This window comes from Gallinula chloropus (genome assembly GCF_964237585.1).
Source record: "Gallinula chloropus genome assembly, chromosome: 2".
Classification (NCBI taxonomy): Eukaryota; Metazoa; Chordata; class Aves; order Gruiformes; family Rallidae; genus Gallinula; species Gallinula chloropus.
In genome coordinates this window covers 22,177,879-22,193,177 of record NC_140086.1, presented here as the reverse complement: position 1 = coordinate 22,193,177, position 15,299 = coordinate 22,177,879, and the positions used below count along the sequence as shown (strand labels likewise).

At 38.5% G+C, this 15,299-nt stretch overlaps 1 protein-coding gene across 18 annotated transcripts in view; it reads left to right on the top strand.

The window, feature by feature from the left end:
• Positions 1-15,299, top strand: part of RIMS2 (regulating synaptic membrane exocytosis 2) — a gene marked incomplete at both ends in the record, with an annotated part of 475,681 nt that overhangs the window by 200,600 nt on the left and 259,782 nt on the right. For all 18 annotated transcript variants that reach the window (XM_084260505.1, XM_084260502.1, XM_084260507.1 and 15 more), the window contains one exon: positions 6,554-7,479. In XM_084260505.1, coding sequence (XP_084116631.1) covers positions 6,554-7,479 — 926 coding nt within the window. The remainder of the gene's footprint in view (positions 1-6,553; positions 7,480-15,299) is intronic.

Genomic DNA, 15,299 nt, shown 5'->3' with positions numbered 1-15,299 from the left:
TAATTAGCAAAAGAAAAATCTCAGGATGCTTAACCTATTTGTAAATGGTAAACATTCATCGATGTATCTGAATGAACAGAAAGATTAAAATACTGTTATTTTATTTCTTTGCAGTTTTCAAAAATCAAATGTTATAAGGGCCACTGAAAAGTCAGTCAAAATAAAGGAGGACAACAGAATTTCTGCTGTCAGTCTCGTATTTCCATCTGTGATGTTTTTGGTGCAATAAACACCCATGGAAGTAACTTATTACCTAAATACTCGTAGATTAGCAAGGGATACTTAAAATTACCAGTTTTGTTTAACGTTGCCTCATTTTTTTCCATGTTATGACTCTTTTCCCACACAAATTGAAATTAGCCCTTGAAAGCTGCAGTGCTGAATTTTTTCCTCTGATTTGGAAGCAACTGTTTAGTTTTTTATGTCTGTGCAATCACGCCAAGTTCAAAGCAAAGTTGTTATCAGTGGTGAATTTAATTATGTTAATGTTTTGTTACTACAGATTTCCCTTCATCCTGTTGATAGCAGCCTGCAGCCAGTGAATTTATATTTTCGGATAAAATCTAATAGCGATCAACATCTGCAGTATCACTGTCATGCTTCAGTAAATTTTATAATCATCATTGTAAACTTAATTCGTTATTGTTTGGAGATATTTAGCTGGAAGGTACTTTAATGGTTCAAAATATGGTTGCTATAAAATAAAATTTGTGAGGCATGGCTGAAATGAGAAATGAAATAATGTCTCAGATGAACTTTACTTAGTGAGTTGCTTTGATTTCTGAGTGTTAGATGGACTTCAGAGCAGCCCAGCCTGTTTAAAACTATATTGGTGAAGAAATGCAATAAATATGTTTTGTTCTTATCAGAATAGGGTGTATAAATGAATTAGCTTGCAAATCATGCATTGGTTGCTTACCTTCTTTCTCTTTTTGGGGGGGAGATGTGGGGGGTGGGGGGGGGGGAAGTGAGAATCCAAGGAGAGGGGAACCAGTGGATCAGGAGATTAATCTAGTCCAGAACTAGACAACAGAGAAGTACTGCAAAAAAGAAATGTTGATAGAAGCTGGAACTGCTGAGAAGTCAAAAAAAGCTATTTTTTCAATAAGCGGGAAGCCTGGCTGCTTTGGAGAGTGTGCAGAAGGATTTCTCCTGCACAGTGTGACTCAGCAAAAGCAAAAGTTCTAAGAAGAGAATGAGAAGAGGAGTTAAATTGATACCAGATAGTCCCTTAAAAAGCACTGCCGATAGTAGGCAAATGTTTTGCAGAGTCTTCAGTCCAGCAAAGGAAGTCTGTGGAAATACTTCCATAAGGGTACCCAACAGTGAGAGAGTAGGAACTCTAGGAACGTTTTTGTGCAGTCTGAGGTTTTTTTCTGCTCCCTGTCACTGTTTTAAAACAAGTGCCTGGCTCTCTGCTGAATACAACATGCAGAAGTGTAGAAGTTTAGAATAGTATAACTGTTGTTACAGGATCACTCAGGAACCAACAAAGGCTGTTTTCCTGACAGGAGGAAAGGAGAGACAAAGCTGTGCTTGGTGTATTTGAGGTCTCTAACGAGAAACCCTGTCTCTTGCAAGGCTTTCGTGACAGATTTCCAGTGGGAACTGTGAATTTTTACCTACTCTGAATCATTCTTTGCTGTACTGAAAGGATTGCATTTTGAAAACACTTAAGCAAAATTACAGTATGTGCAGGAGCAGTATTTTCAGTTTTAATTCTCCAGTCAATTTTATTCCTTGCTAGTTTATAGGTAACAGAAAATAAAATATTATTGTCTAGTAAATTATAATTAAGTCTTGCAGTGTTCATTTTTCAAGTAGTTGATGATGGTTTAGGCCCACTCCTTATTTATAAAAATTTCCAAGTAAATATAGATGAATTCAGGTACCAACATATTTGATTATATCTTTAGAATTATATTATCTTGAAAGTTTTTAGCCAGTTCAGATATGTCTTCTATTAGTTTTGAGAATGAGATTAGTAGCCAAGAAGATCTGAGATCTAGTTTTGACTGTGATACTAATACTTCACATAGTACAATGTTTTTGTGTTTAACCTTTTAAGATCTCCTTTTCCTCACTATGCTTGGTTTCTTTTTTTAAAAATCTAAATCAAAGCAGAAGAGTGTTTTCTCTTCAAGGAAGACTACAAATGAATGTCAAGACTTTCAAGCTGTGTAGTTCCACTACTGAAATTAGAGCTGTCAAAGCAGAATAGCTCTCTTATATTCTTCCATGCCGTATTTTAAGTACTTACTTCCTATTGTCGTGCAGGGTAGATGAATAATTCAACTTTATGAGCAGGAGGTCAGGTTACAGTCGAGCTATTTGCTTTTCTGTAGTACTGGTGATATCTGTAATGCACTGTAAATAATATTTCCATCAGTGCAAAGTTAAGAGATGTGTGTTGAAAGGCTAAATGGCATGTAGCGATAAATTACAATAAAAAGTAAACACACGGTGATAAGGGCTAGAAAACAATTTCTATACCTGAAGAAATAGTATTTATAGAATGTGCCTGATGAAGAGATTTGTGCAGGTTCTAGAGTTTTCTAACCATGGCAGAGATTTTACTTTATTATTGTTTCAAAGAAGCAGTAATCACAATGGCCTGGAGGATTTTTCTGTGCTGTGGTAACCTTTTCAGAAAAGGTGGTAATCCTTCTGACAAGAGATATGTAGTGCTTACTTGAACTGGCAGCTGGACAGTGAGTATCACAGCTGTTGACGCACAGTTAAAGTTCTCTTAACTTTTAATGTTCCAGAAAAGTCCTGGAAGGGCTGGAGCAGTCATTTTCTGTGGTGTATTTAGCTGGAAATACATGAGTGAAGGCTTTTATAAAGGTATCTGTAAGGTGGGTAATGGTGAGAAATGGATTAGACAAAGGCTGGTGAAGGTGAGTGAGAATTAGCTTGTGATCTAAAAATAACAGCAGATTTTTCACGAGTACAGTTCCTCCTACCATGATTTAATAACACTGGTTTAAAATGTATACAACTGTGTGTATAGCAGGTATTTTTAAAATTAATAAAAGTGACCAATGGTAAGGGCAGGGGGAGAGAGGAGCTAATTGTAGTGTGATGACCAGTAAAGAGAATGACAGGTTTGGACACTAAGTGGTATGGTGACTGCTGGGCAGGATGAGTCCTCTCCTGCCAACAAGGTTTCTGGCTGATCAGGTGTGCAGGTATGGTTAATTTATCTCTGATGGATGGGATTACAACTTCTGGCATTTGATCCTGGTAGTGAAGTTAGATCTCTTTAGCAGGGATGAAATTAATTAGAAAAGGAGTTTGATAGTGCCAATCATCATAGGTCCGGAATTAAATTAGTTACTTTTTCCATCCAGCTGCTTTTCTGAAGAAGGTTGCAATATAAGCAAGGTCCTTATTCTTGCATGTGGCCTAGTAGTTGTCACATGTGGGGCAGCTGTGTGAATCTTTTTCCTTCCCAAAAGGTTGGGTAGATAGAGGGCCCATCTGATATTTACATTACTGTCAGCCAGGGATGTTGTTCCTGTACTCATGTCTTAGCAGCAAGGTGAGGGAAAGGCAATGTCTGTTTGTGGTAAATGTAACAGACAAGGTTAGAATATGTTTGTGTAAGGAGTACAAAAATATAATGGCAAATTGGAACATCCTCCTCGCATTACACAGCTCATGCTAGAACAAAAAAGTGGATTTTTTAGTAAATCTTGTGCCAGTTCCTCAGATGATGTATTTTCCTAATAGAAGTACATTTGCCTCAGCAAAAAGTTTTGTAGAGGTGATGTTTCCAGAAGAGATTTGTCCAATATTCTTTGCATCCATATGAGGGCACTGTGATATGAAGTCATATATATATATATACATATACAGATACATGCACACACACGTGTGTGTGTATACAATCTCCCATATGTAGCTAAACCTATCCTTACTATTCTGTTGTTCATATCACTATTGATACATGTATGCAGATGTTTCATCTTGAAGAACGTGTATGCTTGGTCTGCTCCAAGGGTTGTGTGAAATTTTTCAAAGTAGATTTTGAATGGCTTTGTGTGTTACACAAGTTCTTGGTGGAGCTGATCATGTAAACCATACTCCCTAGACTGTGATGACTTGGAGGATCTATGACTCCCTATGATGACTTAGAGGATCAAATCTATGCAAAAATCTATGCTGTGAATACAACTTGACTCATGTAATGTAGACGGAGTATACACACTATGGTAATTAACAGTAGAGCATGTGTGCATTCCATCTACACACACTTGTCTCAGTCCTGCAGTGAGGTCCATGTGGATGGATCCCGTATCTGTTCAGTGCCATTTTCCGATTTGATTTGCATAAAGGTAAAAGATTTTTCTGACCTGGGGGACAGAATTGGGAGGGGAAATTAGACACGGTTCTTATTAAAGGCATAGCAGAAATTTTCAGCAACATAGATAATCTGCTATTGGAACAATTCCTTTTGAGATGTGGCATATTTTTCATCAGATGAAGTATTTAAATGAAAAATATTTAACTTCCTTAAGTTTCCACATCTGTTCTCTGTTGTCTTAATGAAAACGTGTATTCTTTGCAAACTATCTGGGTTCTGATAGTTGTGTAGTCCTAATTGTCTGTTCCCGTTGGCCATCCTGGTTTTAGACTTACGAAACTTGCTCATGTCACGTTAGAATGATTCAACTTGAGTTCCCAGTAGCAGGATCCATAGAGTTTTGTTAAATATACAGTTTATGGTTTGTGCTGGTTCAAAAATGACACTTTAACAAGGCAGATAGGACATCCTAGCTTCACCATAAGCAAACAGGCATCCAAATGATGTTTATATTACTTGTCATGCTTCACAGGAAGAGTTGCATTTTTGCAAGATCGAATTAGTCTCCTCATTTGCAGATGCCATCGTAAGGCTAAAGGAATTTCATATTTATAAGGCAAGACTGGGTCCAAATCTTTCATGCACAGTTAGATGATCCTCTATGGTACCTAAAAGAGGATTCCAGTTCGCCAGTCACACCCCTGCGCACACTCTGCTGACATTTGTGTTTTTTCCTTGTAAAGCAGAGACCCTATTTCCATTCTGGCCATTTCTCTTCTACCAGCTAGGCAGAGCCCTTTCTACTTTCCTTGGTACTAAAGTATCCTTTCCTTCTCCCCTTAACTAATTTGAAGCTTTCCTCATCCCTTCTCTTTGCTGTCTGTTTTGACATGCTTCCTGACACTAGGCAGCATCTCCTGGTTGCTGTCTTTCTGGATCAGTGGCCACTTGTGAGGGTAGAAAACATTTTCAAAGACATCTTAATTATAAAGATAGAGCTAAACACAGGAGGAAAGAGCTGGTAACAGAAAAATAGTTTCTCATCTATATTTATATTACTTAAAGCTTGAGCTGATCTATGTTATTTCAGAGAAGGTCCACCTCTCAGTTTCTTTTATTATTTTATCTGGGATCCTTGCTATAGTTTCCTCCAGGTAATGTCATCAGATCCATCTGGGGTGAAAAGTACGACTCTGGATATGTCTGGAAGTAGCATTTTCAATGCTTACTACCCCATTAGGATTGGTAAATGAAGGATGTGAAACTCCAGTTTGTTTTTCATTATGAATCACTAGTCCCTATTTAATTGATGGCTTTTAGTCAAGTAGCAAACAATGTTGTATTAGACAAACAGAACATATGACACTCATCGTACATTCCAGACACATCCTCTATTAAAATATTGCGTACAATAAAATCACATGCTTCAGTTAATCATTTGTCAATGTCAGGAGTACATGTTGATAATTCCTTCTTCACCTGCCTCTGAAAGCTCAGAAGGTAGGTATCATCTTTGAAGAAGAGCCCATGTTTAATGTGGTACAGGGACATCATACTGGTATCTAGCTGGTGTGTCTCACTTAAAAGCTTGGGCTAATACTAGTGCCATCCCAGTTGTGGTGGGAAGGATTTTTATTGTCAGTTCAGATGGACAGGACTTTAAAGCTCTTTCCCTTCTTATGCAATACAAAAAAATGTTTTAGTTTCTGAATTCATCTGATTTAGACAGGAGCTGCCATTGAAACTTTGTCCTGTTTTCTCCCCCTGGTACGCATTATAGTTTTATGGGACTGGAAATGTGTATAATGGCGCTAAAAGATCAGGTTAACCCAGCCTTAGTAGCTAGAGTGATTATAAACCCCTATGAAGTAGAAGTATATGGTCAAGTTATACCTTTGTAAAATGATTACAAAGGTTTATAAAATTTTGGGACTTGTAAAGCATTTATGACTACAAAATAGCATAAGTATTCGCATTCTATATTTTCTAATGCCATATTAGCATTTTTCCTTTAAGGCTGTTTTTTATTTAAACTCTGCACCATAAGCAGAGTTGTAGCATGATATGCTTTTTAAAATTTAGTACAGAAAACATGTGAGCACATTCACAAAGAAATGTAATGAATGGCGGGTTTTTTTCCCCATCAACTGAGCATTCAGTTATTTAATTAGCATTAACTGTGTATTTGTGCTACAAGAAATATTGACAGTATTCTCTTTCTTCTTCCTTGTCATGATTATTTAGGAAAAGAAGCCCATCAATATCAAGAGAGCAGAACAGAAGATACGACCAAAGGGAAGAGAGAGACGAATATTCACAGTATGCTACATCAGACAGTGCGATGCCCAGGTCACCATCAGATTATTCAGATAGGCGGTCACAGCGTGGGCCTCAGTTATATGAAGAACCTGAACTGGGTGATTATAGAGATTCCAACAGAAGGAGTCGCAGGCGTTCCAAGGAGTATCCGGTAGAAGAAGAAGATGCACAAAATAGAGAAGAATATGAAAGGCAGCGGAGGGAAGAGGAATACCAGGCACGGTACCGAAGTGATCCTAATCTGGCTCGTTATCCAGTCAAGCCACAACCTTATGAGGAACAAATGCGTATTCATGCTGAAGTGTCCCGAGCACGTCATGAACGGAGACATAGTGATGTCTCATTGGCAAATACTGAGTTGGAAGATTCTCGGATGTCTATGCTGAGGATGGAACGACCATCAAGACAAAGATCAGTGTCTGAGCGCAGGGCTGCAATGGAAAATCAACGTTCATACTCTATGGAAAGAACTCGAGAGGCTCAGGGACCAAGTCCCAACCGTCAGAGGACCACAAATCATAGTCCTCCTACACCTAGGAGGAGTCCAATTCCTCTGGAAAGACCAGACATGAGGCGCTCTGATTCATTAAGGAAACAACACCATTTGGATCCCAATTCTGCTGTACGGAAAACAAAACGTGAAAAGATGGAAACCATGTTACGGAATGATTCACTCAGCTCAGACCAGTCAGAATCTGTCAGACCTCCACCACCAAAGCCCCATAAAACGAAAAAGGGAGGTAAAATGCGCCAGGTTTCATTAAGTAGCTCAGAAGAAGAATTGGCGTCCACTCCAGAGTATACGAGTTGTGATGATGTAGAGATTGAAAGTGAAAGTGTTAGTGAAAAAGGTAAGATTTCTTCTTTTTTAATGACTATTTTAATATATAGATGTAGTTTAGTTTCCATTCCATCATATGTTTATTTTACCTATTAGACACGATTGCAGCTACATATCTACATCTCTTTGCAGGTGACTCAAGTTTGTTGTGGTGGGGGTTGGGGTTTTTTTCTGATTCTGTGTTTTGTTTACTTAAATATAAATTTAGTGACTTACATGGAAAAGGACATCACAGCTGCTAGAAGTATTTGTATATGTTGAAGGAAAAAGCATAGCTATTGAAAAACCTGTTAATAAAATCTGCAAAGTATCTAAAGCTGGGCTGTTATGTCAGGCCACAGTTTCATGTCCAGTAATGCCAGATTTGCATACTCCTGGATCACAATGAGTGCATATTTGATCTGGATCAAGTGTGGGCGTATGACTGCATTTCTTTTGAATTAACTAGAGCACATGATACAGAGCTTATGCCAGTTTCACGCTGGCTGCTGGAGGTTAAAGAGCATCTGATCCGCAAAAAACCCTGTGTGTATACAGTTAACCTGTTCAAGTTTTTAAACAAATTTAAAATGACTGATGGAGGTTTCTTTTTGCTGTGGGGCTATGATGCTTTCAGTTGGAGTGCTTTATGAGATTCATGATGGTGGAGTTACCCCCATTGTCAGAAAGAAAAGCTAAGATTAATTGAAATGATTCCCAACCTATCCAAAGGTAATGTAAGACTTAAATACAAAAGCGTTGGGGACCATCAGTTTAAACTGAATCAGACTAATAATATCAGTTTGTTTGCCTTCATGTATGTTGCTGGTCTAAGGTGTACAATGATTATAAACTTGTTTAGTTATTACTCTTATGCTAGTGCACCTTTACTAATTCTCATGAATGGTCATCTGCTGTTGTGGATTGGGATCAGAAAATGTGCTACTATTTGTTATCAATATTACTATCAAACTGGTTCTGAAACAAGTAATTAATTAGAAAATAAATTATAGCTCTCAAATAAGTATATTTTAACTCAAAGATAACACTATTATTGATATAAATAGTTAATGATAATGTCATGTCTGTGCTGATTTCTGAGGCAGTGAATGAAGCTAAATTGAGCTTGTATTTTACAAACGAATGAAAAATACTTGCAAAGTTTTACAGGAAAACAATATGCTGTTTTATGTTTTATCAACACTATAAGCAGTTTTCGTGGCATACAGAGTGTAGCTGTGTCAGCACAGCCCACTGCTGACCTGCGGCTGGAACCAGTGTGGAGGACAGCCTTGGTTTTTCATAGAGGAAGAGAGTAACTGCTTGAACTGGGGAAGAGGTCTGACTGCTTCTGGCCATGCCTGCTTCCAGCCTGAGCTTGGAGGGTCCTGTTTCTGCCCTTGGTGATGGGCTGGGAGGCAGTCACCATACCTGGCACAGGCAGCCATCCCAGCAGTAACACCCGGAGCCAGAGCCAGCTGGTGCCAGCCTCAGCAGCCCTGCCTCTGTTATCAGATGATACCCACAGTGCCATTCATGCTTCTTCCCCACTCTTTAACTCCTGGAGTGGAAGCTCTAGAAAAATATTTGTTTGAGGGGATTTGGGAAGATGTGGCTTCTGCTACACATGGGAGAAGAGCGAAGAGGTGTGCTAGGATCAGTTCTGAGGGTGTCTCACCACCTGGATCCAGCCTTCACAGCTACTGTAGGTAGACCCACAAAGTCCTACCTCATTCTTTTTATTTTCATGAGTCCCTCTTACCATGTAAATCAGCCTACTCTCAGAATCCCTGTAGCAGGTGATTTCATCACAAATACCACCAAAAGGAATCTGGAACATAAACCCCCATCAGTCTTCCCTATATTGCAATACATTTCCTTAATTGATAAAATACAATTAATTATTTTAAATGCCTCCTATAAAACTGGGTATCTCCTACCTTCAAAATACTCACTTTCAGCCCTTCTAAAACTTCCAAGACCTAGTTATTTCTCAGCTGTCCTTCTAAGCCACATACAGAGTCTGTCTGGCCAGAGATACAATGCTAAATATAAAACGTTTAGCCTCGGAGTGATGAAGGGTGGAAATGGAAGAGTGAGAATTTGGATGCAGTAATGACTGGTCCTCCAAAAGAGGAGAATAATTTGTTCTCCATCTCTTTCTCTATGGAGCACCCATGTCTTTTCACAGATTTTGCAAATAAATATTGACAAGTGAGAAGCAGCCTGGTCCTGAGCTGCAGGAGCATCTGTTCGCTGAATTACACGTGAGATTTTACAAGGTCCTGACATTGATTTTGAGAACCTAGTCTGAAAATGGCAAATTATCTGAAAATATAGGAAAAATTATATAGTCATGTGTCTGAAAGGTTGCCTTTTAAAGCTTATCTCCAAAATGAAAAGGATTGATACATAACTGTGGTTGAAAGATAGACGCACACATGAAATATAGATCCATTTTTATTTTACAAGTCCAACAGAGACATGGGCCAGGTGCTGGATTAAGAGCTCTGGGAAGAGCATCAATTATTACTGAATGCCCATGACTTTAACTATTTGTGTCTGATGTGATTTCCGAAGCTGTCTACTTTGGGGTAACTTTTTCCTTGATTTAAAAAATGTGATCTGGTTGTTTTCAGGCAGGGGGCAAAGGAGAATTATTTTTATGCATGTTTTTGGCAATGGTCAGAGAAACCAGTGCCTTGGCATACTCCTACCTCCTCTTTAAGGGAGGACAAGGGAAACTGAGCAGAGAAAGCTGATGAACACCCAGATAACACTCAGACACCCAGTAGACAGCCAAGTGAAACACAGGCATGGTGGAGAAGCATTGTAGATGTAAATTGAGGTGCAGACAAGAAGAGCTAGATGCTTAAGATGCTGCATAGGTTTTATAATGCAACTATATTTGGACCAGGAAATTTGGGTCATAGACTAGGCTGAGGACTGGCATTTTGGAATGGGAATCAGGAGGCGTCAGGAGGCTTCAGGACAAGAGGAGGAAATTTAGGAACTGCAAAGCAAAATGTCATTGGGTTGCTGGAAAGCACTGGATTGAGATGGAAACTGATGCTGAAGAAGAAGAGGGAGGGAGGAACAAAACTGGTAGATTGAGTGGATTAAGCCTTTAAACTGTAGTTTGGGAAGAACAGATAAAGTAAAGGAAGCAGATCTGATAAGGAATTACTGATAAGGTGAGAACTGGAGCTTCCTCAGAGGTGTGTTAGAGGATGGGTGAGATTAGTTGAGAAGCCAAAGCAGCAGCTTGAAAGAGTTTGTGAATGACTTGGAAAAGGGCATTTACGGAGGAGGACAAGGGGGCACGATCTGGGTTTGGGAGCTTTGGCAGAGAGGGACTGTGACTCCCTGAGCAAGGAGCATGGGCCTGGCAGCATCTGCCTGAGGCCCTAAGGTCAGGGAACAACATTAGTAAATGGACATAACTGTGTTTTCAGACTTCTTTAGTTGAAACTTACGTTGTGAAAGAATTAGATGTATTTTGGAGACTGACTTGAACAAGTCTTCATATATATTAAAGCAATCCTTAGTGACATAATTTTCCTAGTTCACCAGATGTCCTCCACCTTTTACAATTCTTGAAATACTTTTATGAAATCTTATATTTTAAATGGCAGTAAAATGGAATTGTCAATCCGTAAATGTAAAGATTGTAATGATATATTTTTAAATGTTCTAGATTGTTCAGTTTGCCAATTCTTTCTCAAAACCATCTTAGTTAACTTGGTTCAGTTGCAAGGCTGTGAGAAGCATGGTTTGTAAAGTCAGGATGTTTGTGGTGTTAATTGCAGTAAGGTGAACGTTGAACCATGTCACTTTTTTTGTGACGTGTAGGTTAGGCTGAACTGTCTCCATTGCTTCTTCGATTTAAGTGGCTTCTATTGTGAGGGAATATTAAAGCACTTTTTATCTGCATTTCTAGTTAGATGTTTGTCAGTGCAATTGTAAGGAGTAGGCCTTAGGGCAGGTTTGAAAAAGTCCCCATAATTTGTCAGCCAGCATGAAGCAGATATGAAGTAGAGAGCTACAGACTTGTTCTGTGTGCCTACAGGCTTTCCAGGTAGGATTAGAAATCACAGTAGCACTTCCCCTATATTCCTTTTGGCAATACTGTCAACGTACAGTCCACTGAAGTGCCAGACTGAAGTGATTTGCCACAGCCATGCTTAGGAAAGCCAGTGGTCCCTGGGGCTCAGAACACAGGCAACAGAGAGGTGACATGCTCTGGAGCTTGGGTTCCTTCTACTCCTTACCTAAATGTTTGGGGGTACCGTGTATCCTAGAATTCTTTACAAGTCTCTTAAACTTGAGGGTTCCAGGAAGAGATTACTTCTACATGGACAGAAAGAATTCATTCAAGGAAATCTAGGCATATGATAACTCTAAATACTTCTCTAATTTGCCCTAAATATAAAGTAGGACATAGTAGATTTTCCATTGGTGGTAAACAGTTCAGGCATACGTGCATACCCAGCCACCTTCCAGAACACCCTGTGAGAGATATCTGTTTGTACAGACGGTGACTGACATCTGATGTGGGTGGATTCTGTGGTGAGAAAGGCAAATGTGTCTGTGTTTTGTCAGAGGTGCAGTTCTTAAGTTTAGTGTTTCCTTTCCCTGTTCTTTTACTAAAACGTAGCTAGATGCATGTCCACTTTTATTATTATAGAAATTCGTGTGCATAGAGTCACAGAATTATTTAGGTTAGAAAAGACCTCTTAAGATCGTCATGTCCAACGGTCAACCCAACACCACGTCTACAAAACCATGACCCGAAGTGCCACATGTACATGTGGAGTGGCAGAGATCAAGTCCAACTAAGGAGACTGTACTGTCCAACCACTAAACTATGGCCACAAGTACCACATCTATGTGTCTTAAATCCCTCCAGGGATGGTGACTCAACCACTTCCCTGGGCAGCCTGTTCTAGTTATTGACAATCCTTTCAGTCAAGGCATTTTTCCTAATATCCAATCCAAACCTCCCCAGTGTTAAACTCCCTCTTGTCTCTCACTTATTACTTGGGAGAAGAGACCAAAAGCTACATGGCTATAACCTCCTTTCAGGGAACTGTAAAAGAGGAACAAGGTCTCCCCTCAGCCTCCTACAGACTAAACAACCCCAGTTCCGTCAGCCACTCCTCATAGGACTTGTTCTCCCAACCTTTCAACAGCTTTGTTGCCCTTCTCTGGACACACTCCAGCACCTCCTTCTTGTAGTGAGGGGCACAAAACTGTACTGGAGATACAGCCTCACCAGTGCCGAGTACAGGGGGATGATCACTTCCATAATCCTGCTGGTCACAGGGTTTCTGATACAAGCCAGGATGCTGTTGGCCTTTGTGGCCACCTGGATACAGTGCTGGCTGATGTTTGGCCAGCTGTTAAACAACATCTCCATATAACATGTGGATAGATAGGCTCCATTCTTTATACTTCAGCATCTCTGTGTTGTTGATTAAAGGCTGCAGAGTGCAGTCTGTGTGAACAGAAAAGTGTGTATGCAGGACAAGGGGTTAATACACTGTTCGTTGTCAGTAAGTACACTGAAAACATGGCTATACAACCTTACCTTTGCTGTGTTGTGGTCATTTACAAACATATGAATATCTGCATTTTTCCATTGTAGAGGTTAAGAAGGTCTTCAGGTCAGGAGCAGCTTGCAGGACCTACATGTTTCCTGCAATATAGAAACGACTATGGTAGAGATACGGCTTAGCTTTTGACAGAGAATAGTCTACTTGGAAACAATATGCTGGCCAGGAGTTAAACAAGTATGGTAGCTCATAGTGTGAGGAGCCAAAAGCACACTTTCTGAGAGCTACTGCAAGAACAGTGCATGTCTTACATGAGCAGAGTTGCCAAGCAAGTGGAATGCCGTCACAGCGCTCTCACTTCTAAAAGATAGGGGACCTCATTTCAATCCTACTTGTGCCAGTTTCATGCATCTTCAACAACTTTGACTTCAAACTCATACTGAGCTAAATTAAATCAGAATGAGGTCATTGTTTCTAAAATCTGCTTCATTCAGGTTAGAGAGTTCCTGAAAGTCTAACTTCACTGGAACAAATTATACTAGAAGGCAAAATTTCAGGGCTGAGCTGCTGCACTTGACTTGAACACAAGAGGCTTTGATGTTCCACACAGTTCCAGTATGGAGATATCTTAGAATTCAAAATATTAAATTTTGAATGTTCATAAGGAGAATAATTGATTATTCAGAACACTGAAATGTGTCGCGTATTTTATTAAAAGACAGATTTCAGGGAGTCATGAAATTTCTTCTTAGTATTCCACATAATATTGCAAGGTAAGAGAGTGTGTTTTGCATTCATAAAGAAATCCTCCTTTTTCATAAAGGCCTCTACATCTTATGTGAGAAAAATGTAGCTAGAATATGTAAACAATTTGACTGGAAATTCAGAATTATACTTTTTCCACTGAACTGCCCCTATTTTAAGTGCAAAGATAAGAAATATTAAGAGATAAGAGATATTAGACTTTTCTCCTTATATGTGTTTAAGCAATAAATAAGTTTACTGCTTTGAAAGTACTTCTTGAAACAGTGAATCTCACTATAATATTAGTATTGGGTATGTAGTTTTCCTACAAAAATATTTTTTATAGATGCATACATGATACCAGGACTAGAATGCAGAGATTTCTAGTAGTAGAGAGTGGGTTTTTTATATTTTTGCCAAACCTTTCTTGACTTAGACAATTGTGTGTTCTGTAGAAGGTAAAGGGAAGGGATGTGATTTGCTGCAGCATTTAGAAGAAATCTGCTGTAAAATATTTGAAATTCGCAGTGATTTAAACCTAGTGTAAGGAAATAATATCCCTTGGAGAAAGAGCCCTGCCTTTTCCCAACTCTTGGTTGCATATTCACATCCTTATATTGCTCTTTCGCTCTGCTGGCAGAAGCATTCAGGCATCAAGCCAGGATACTTTTGTGGGGTAACACTAATTAGGCAAAAAGATGGTAAATATTAATATATGAAGCTTCTTGATAAAATGATATTGAATGTTGTCTTAGATACTATAGTGCATGTTGAAAAGAGAATGTGTTACTGGTTATTCCATATCAGAATCTGAAGACAGGGATTTGCTGAACTAAGGAAGAAGGAATGTTTCCATAGAATAGATAAGAAAGATATTTTCTCATAAGAACATGAATAATTTCATAGCATTTTGATTCCAATTTTTAAAAATCTTGTTTTTATTGATTAAAATCTTGACTGAATTACAACCTGAACATTCTGTATGCAAATATACACAAACCATTAAGACTGCAATTCCTTAATTGTGTTTCCTTTTACTCTGGGACTTTGCTGGAGTTACAGCTATAGCAGAGGTGTTATGCAGGCACCAGATTAATATGATGTAATGGAAGAACTATGAGTTATTATTAAAGTATTATAGTGCACTGGTTGTTATTTATGGTACTAGATAAATTGATTATTAATATGATAATAGAATTTAAAATATTTTTAACATAAGGGGAAATTTTTATAATTGAAATTTAACTTCAGTTTAACCTTATATTTTTAACACTGAGAGATGTATTTTGCCCTGGAAATTATATATAAAGAAATTCTATTCAGAAGGCAAAGATTTATTTTTTCTTTTTCAGTTGAAACTGTAAACCATTGAATGGTTTGGATGACCATTCTTAAAAAGATTATTTAAAGCATTGTAGTTTTCTTTGAGCACTTAAAAAAATCTTTTAAAATTTAAATAGAAAACAAAACCCGCTTGTCTTATAGTTTAAAATAATTTCCCATTACCTTTTCATACCTTGGCAGTTGGAATATTCACTGAATAGTCAGTAAA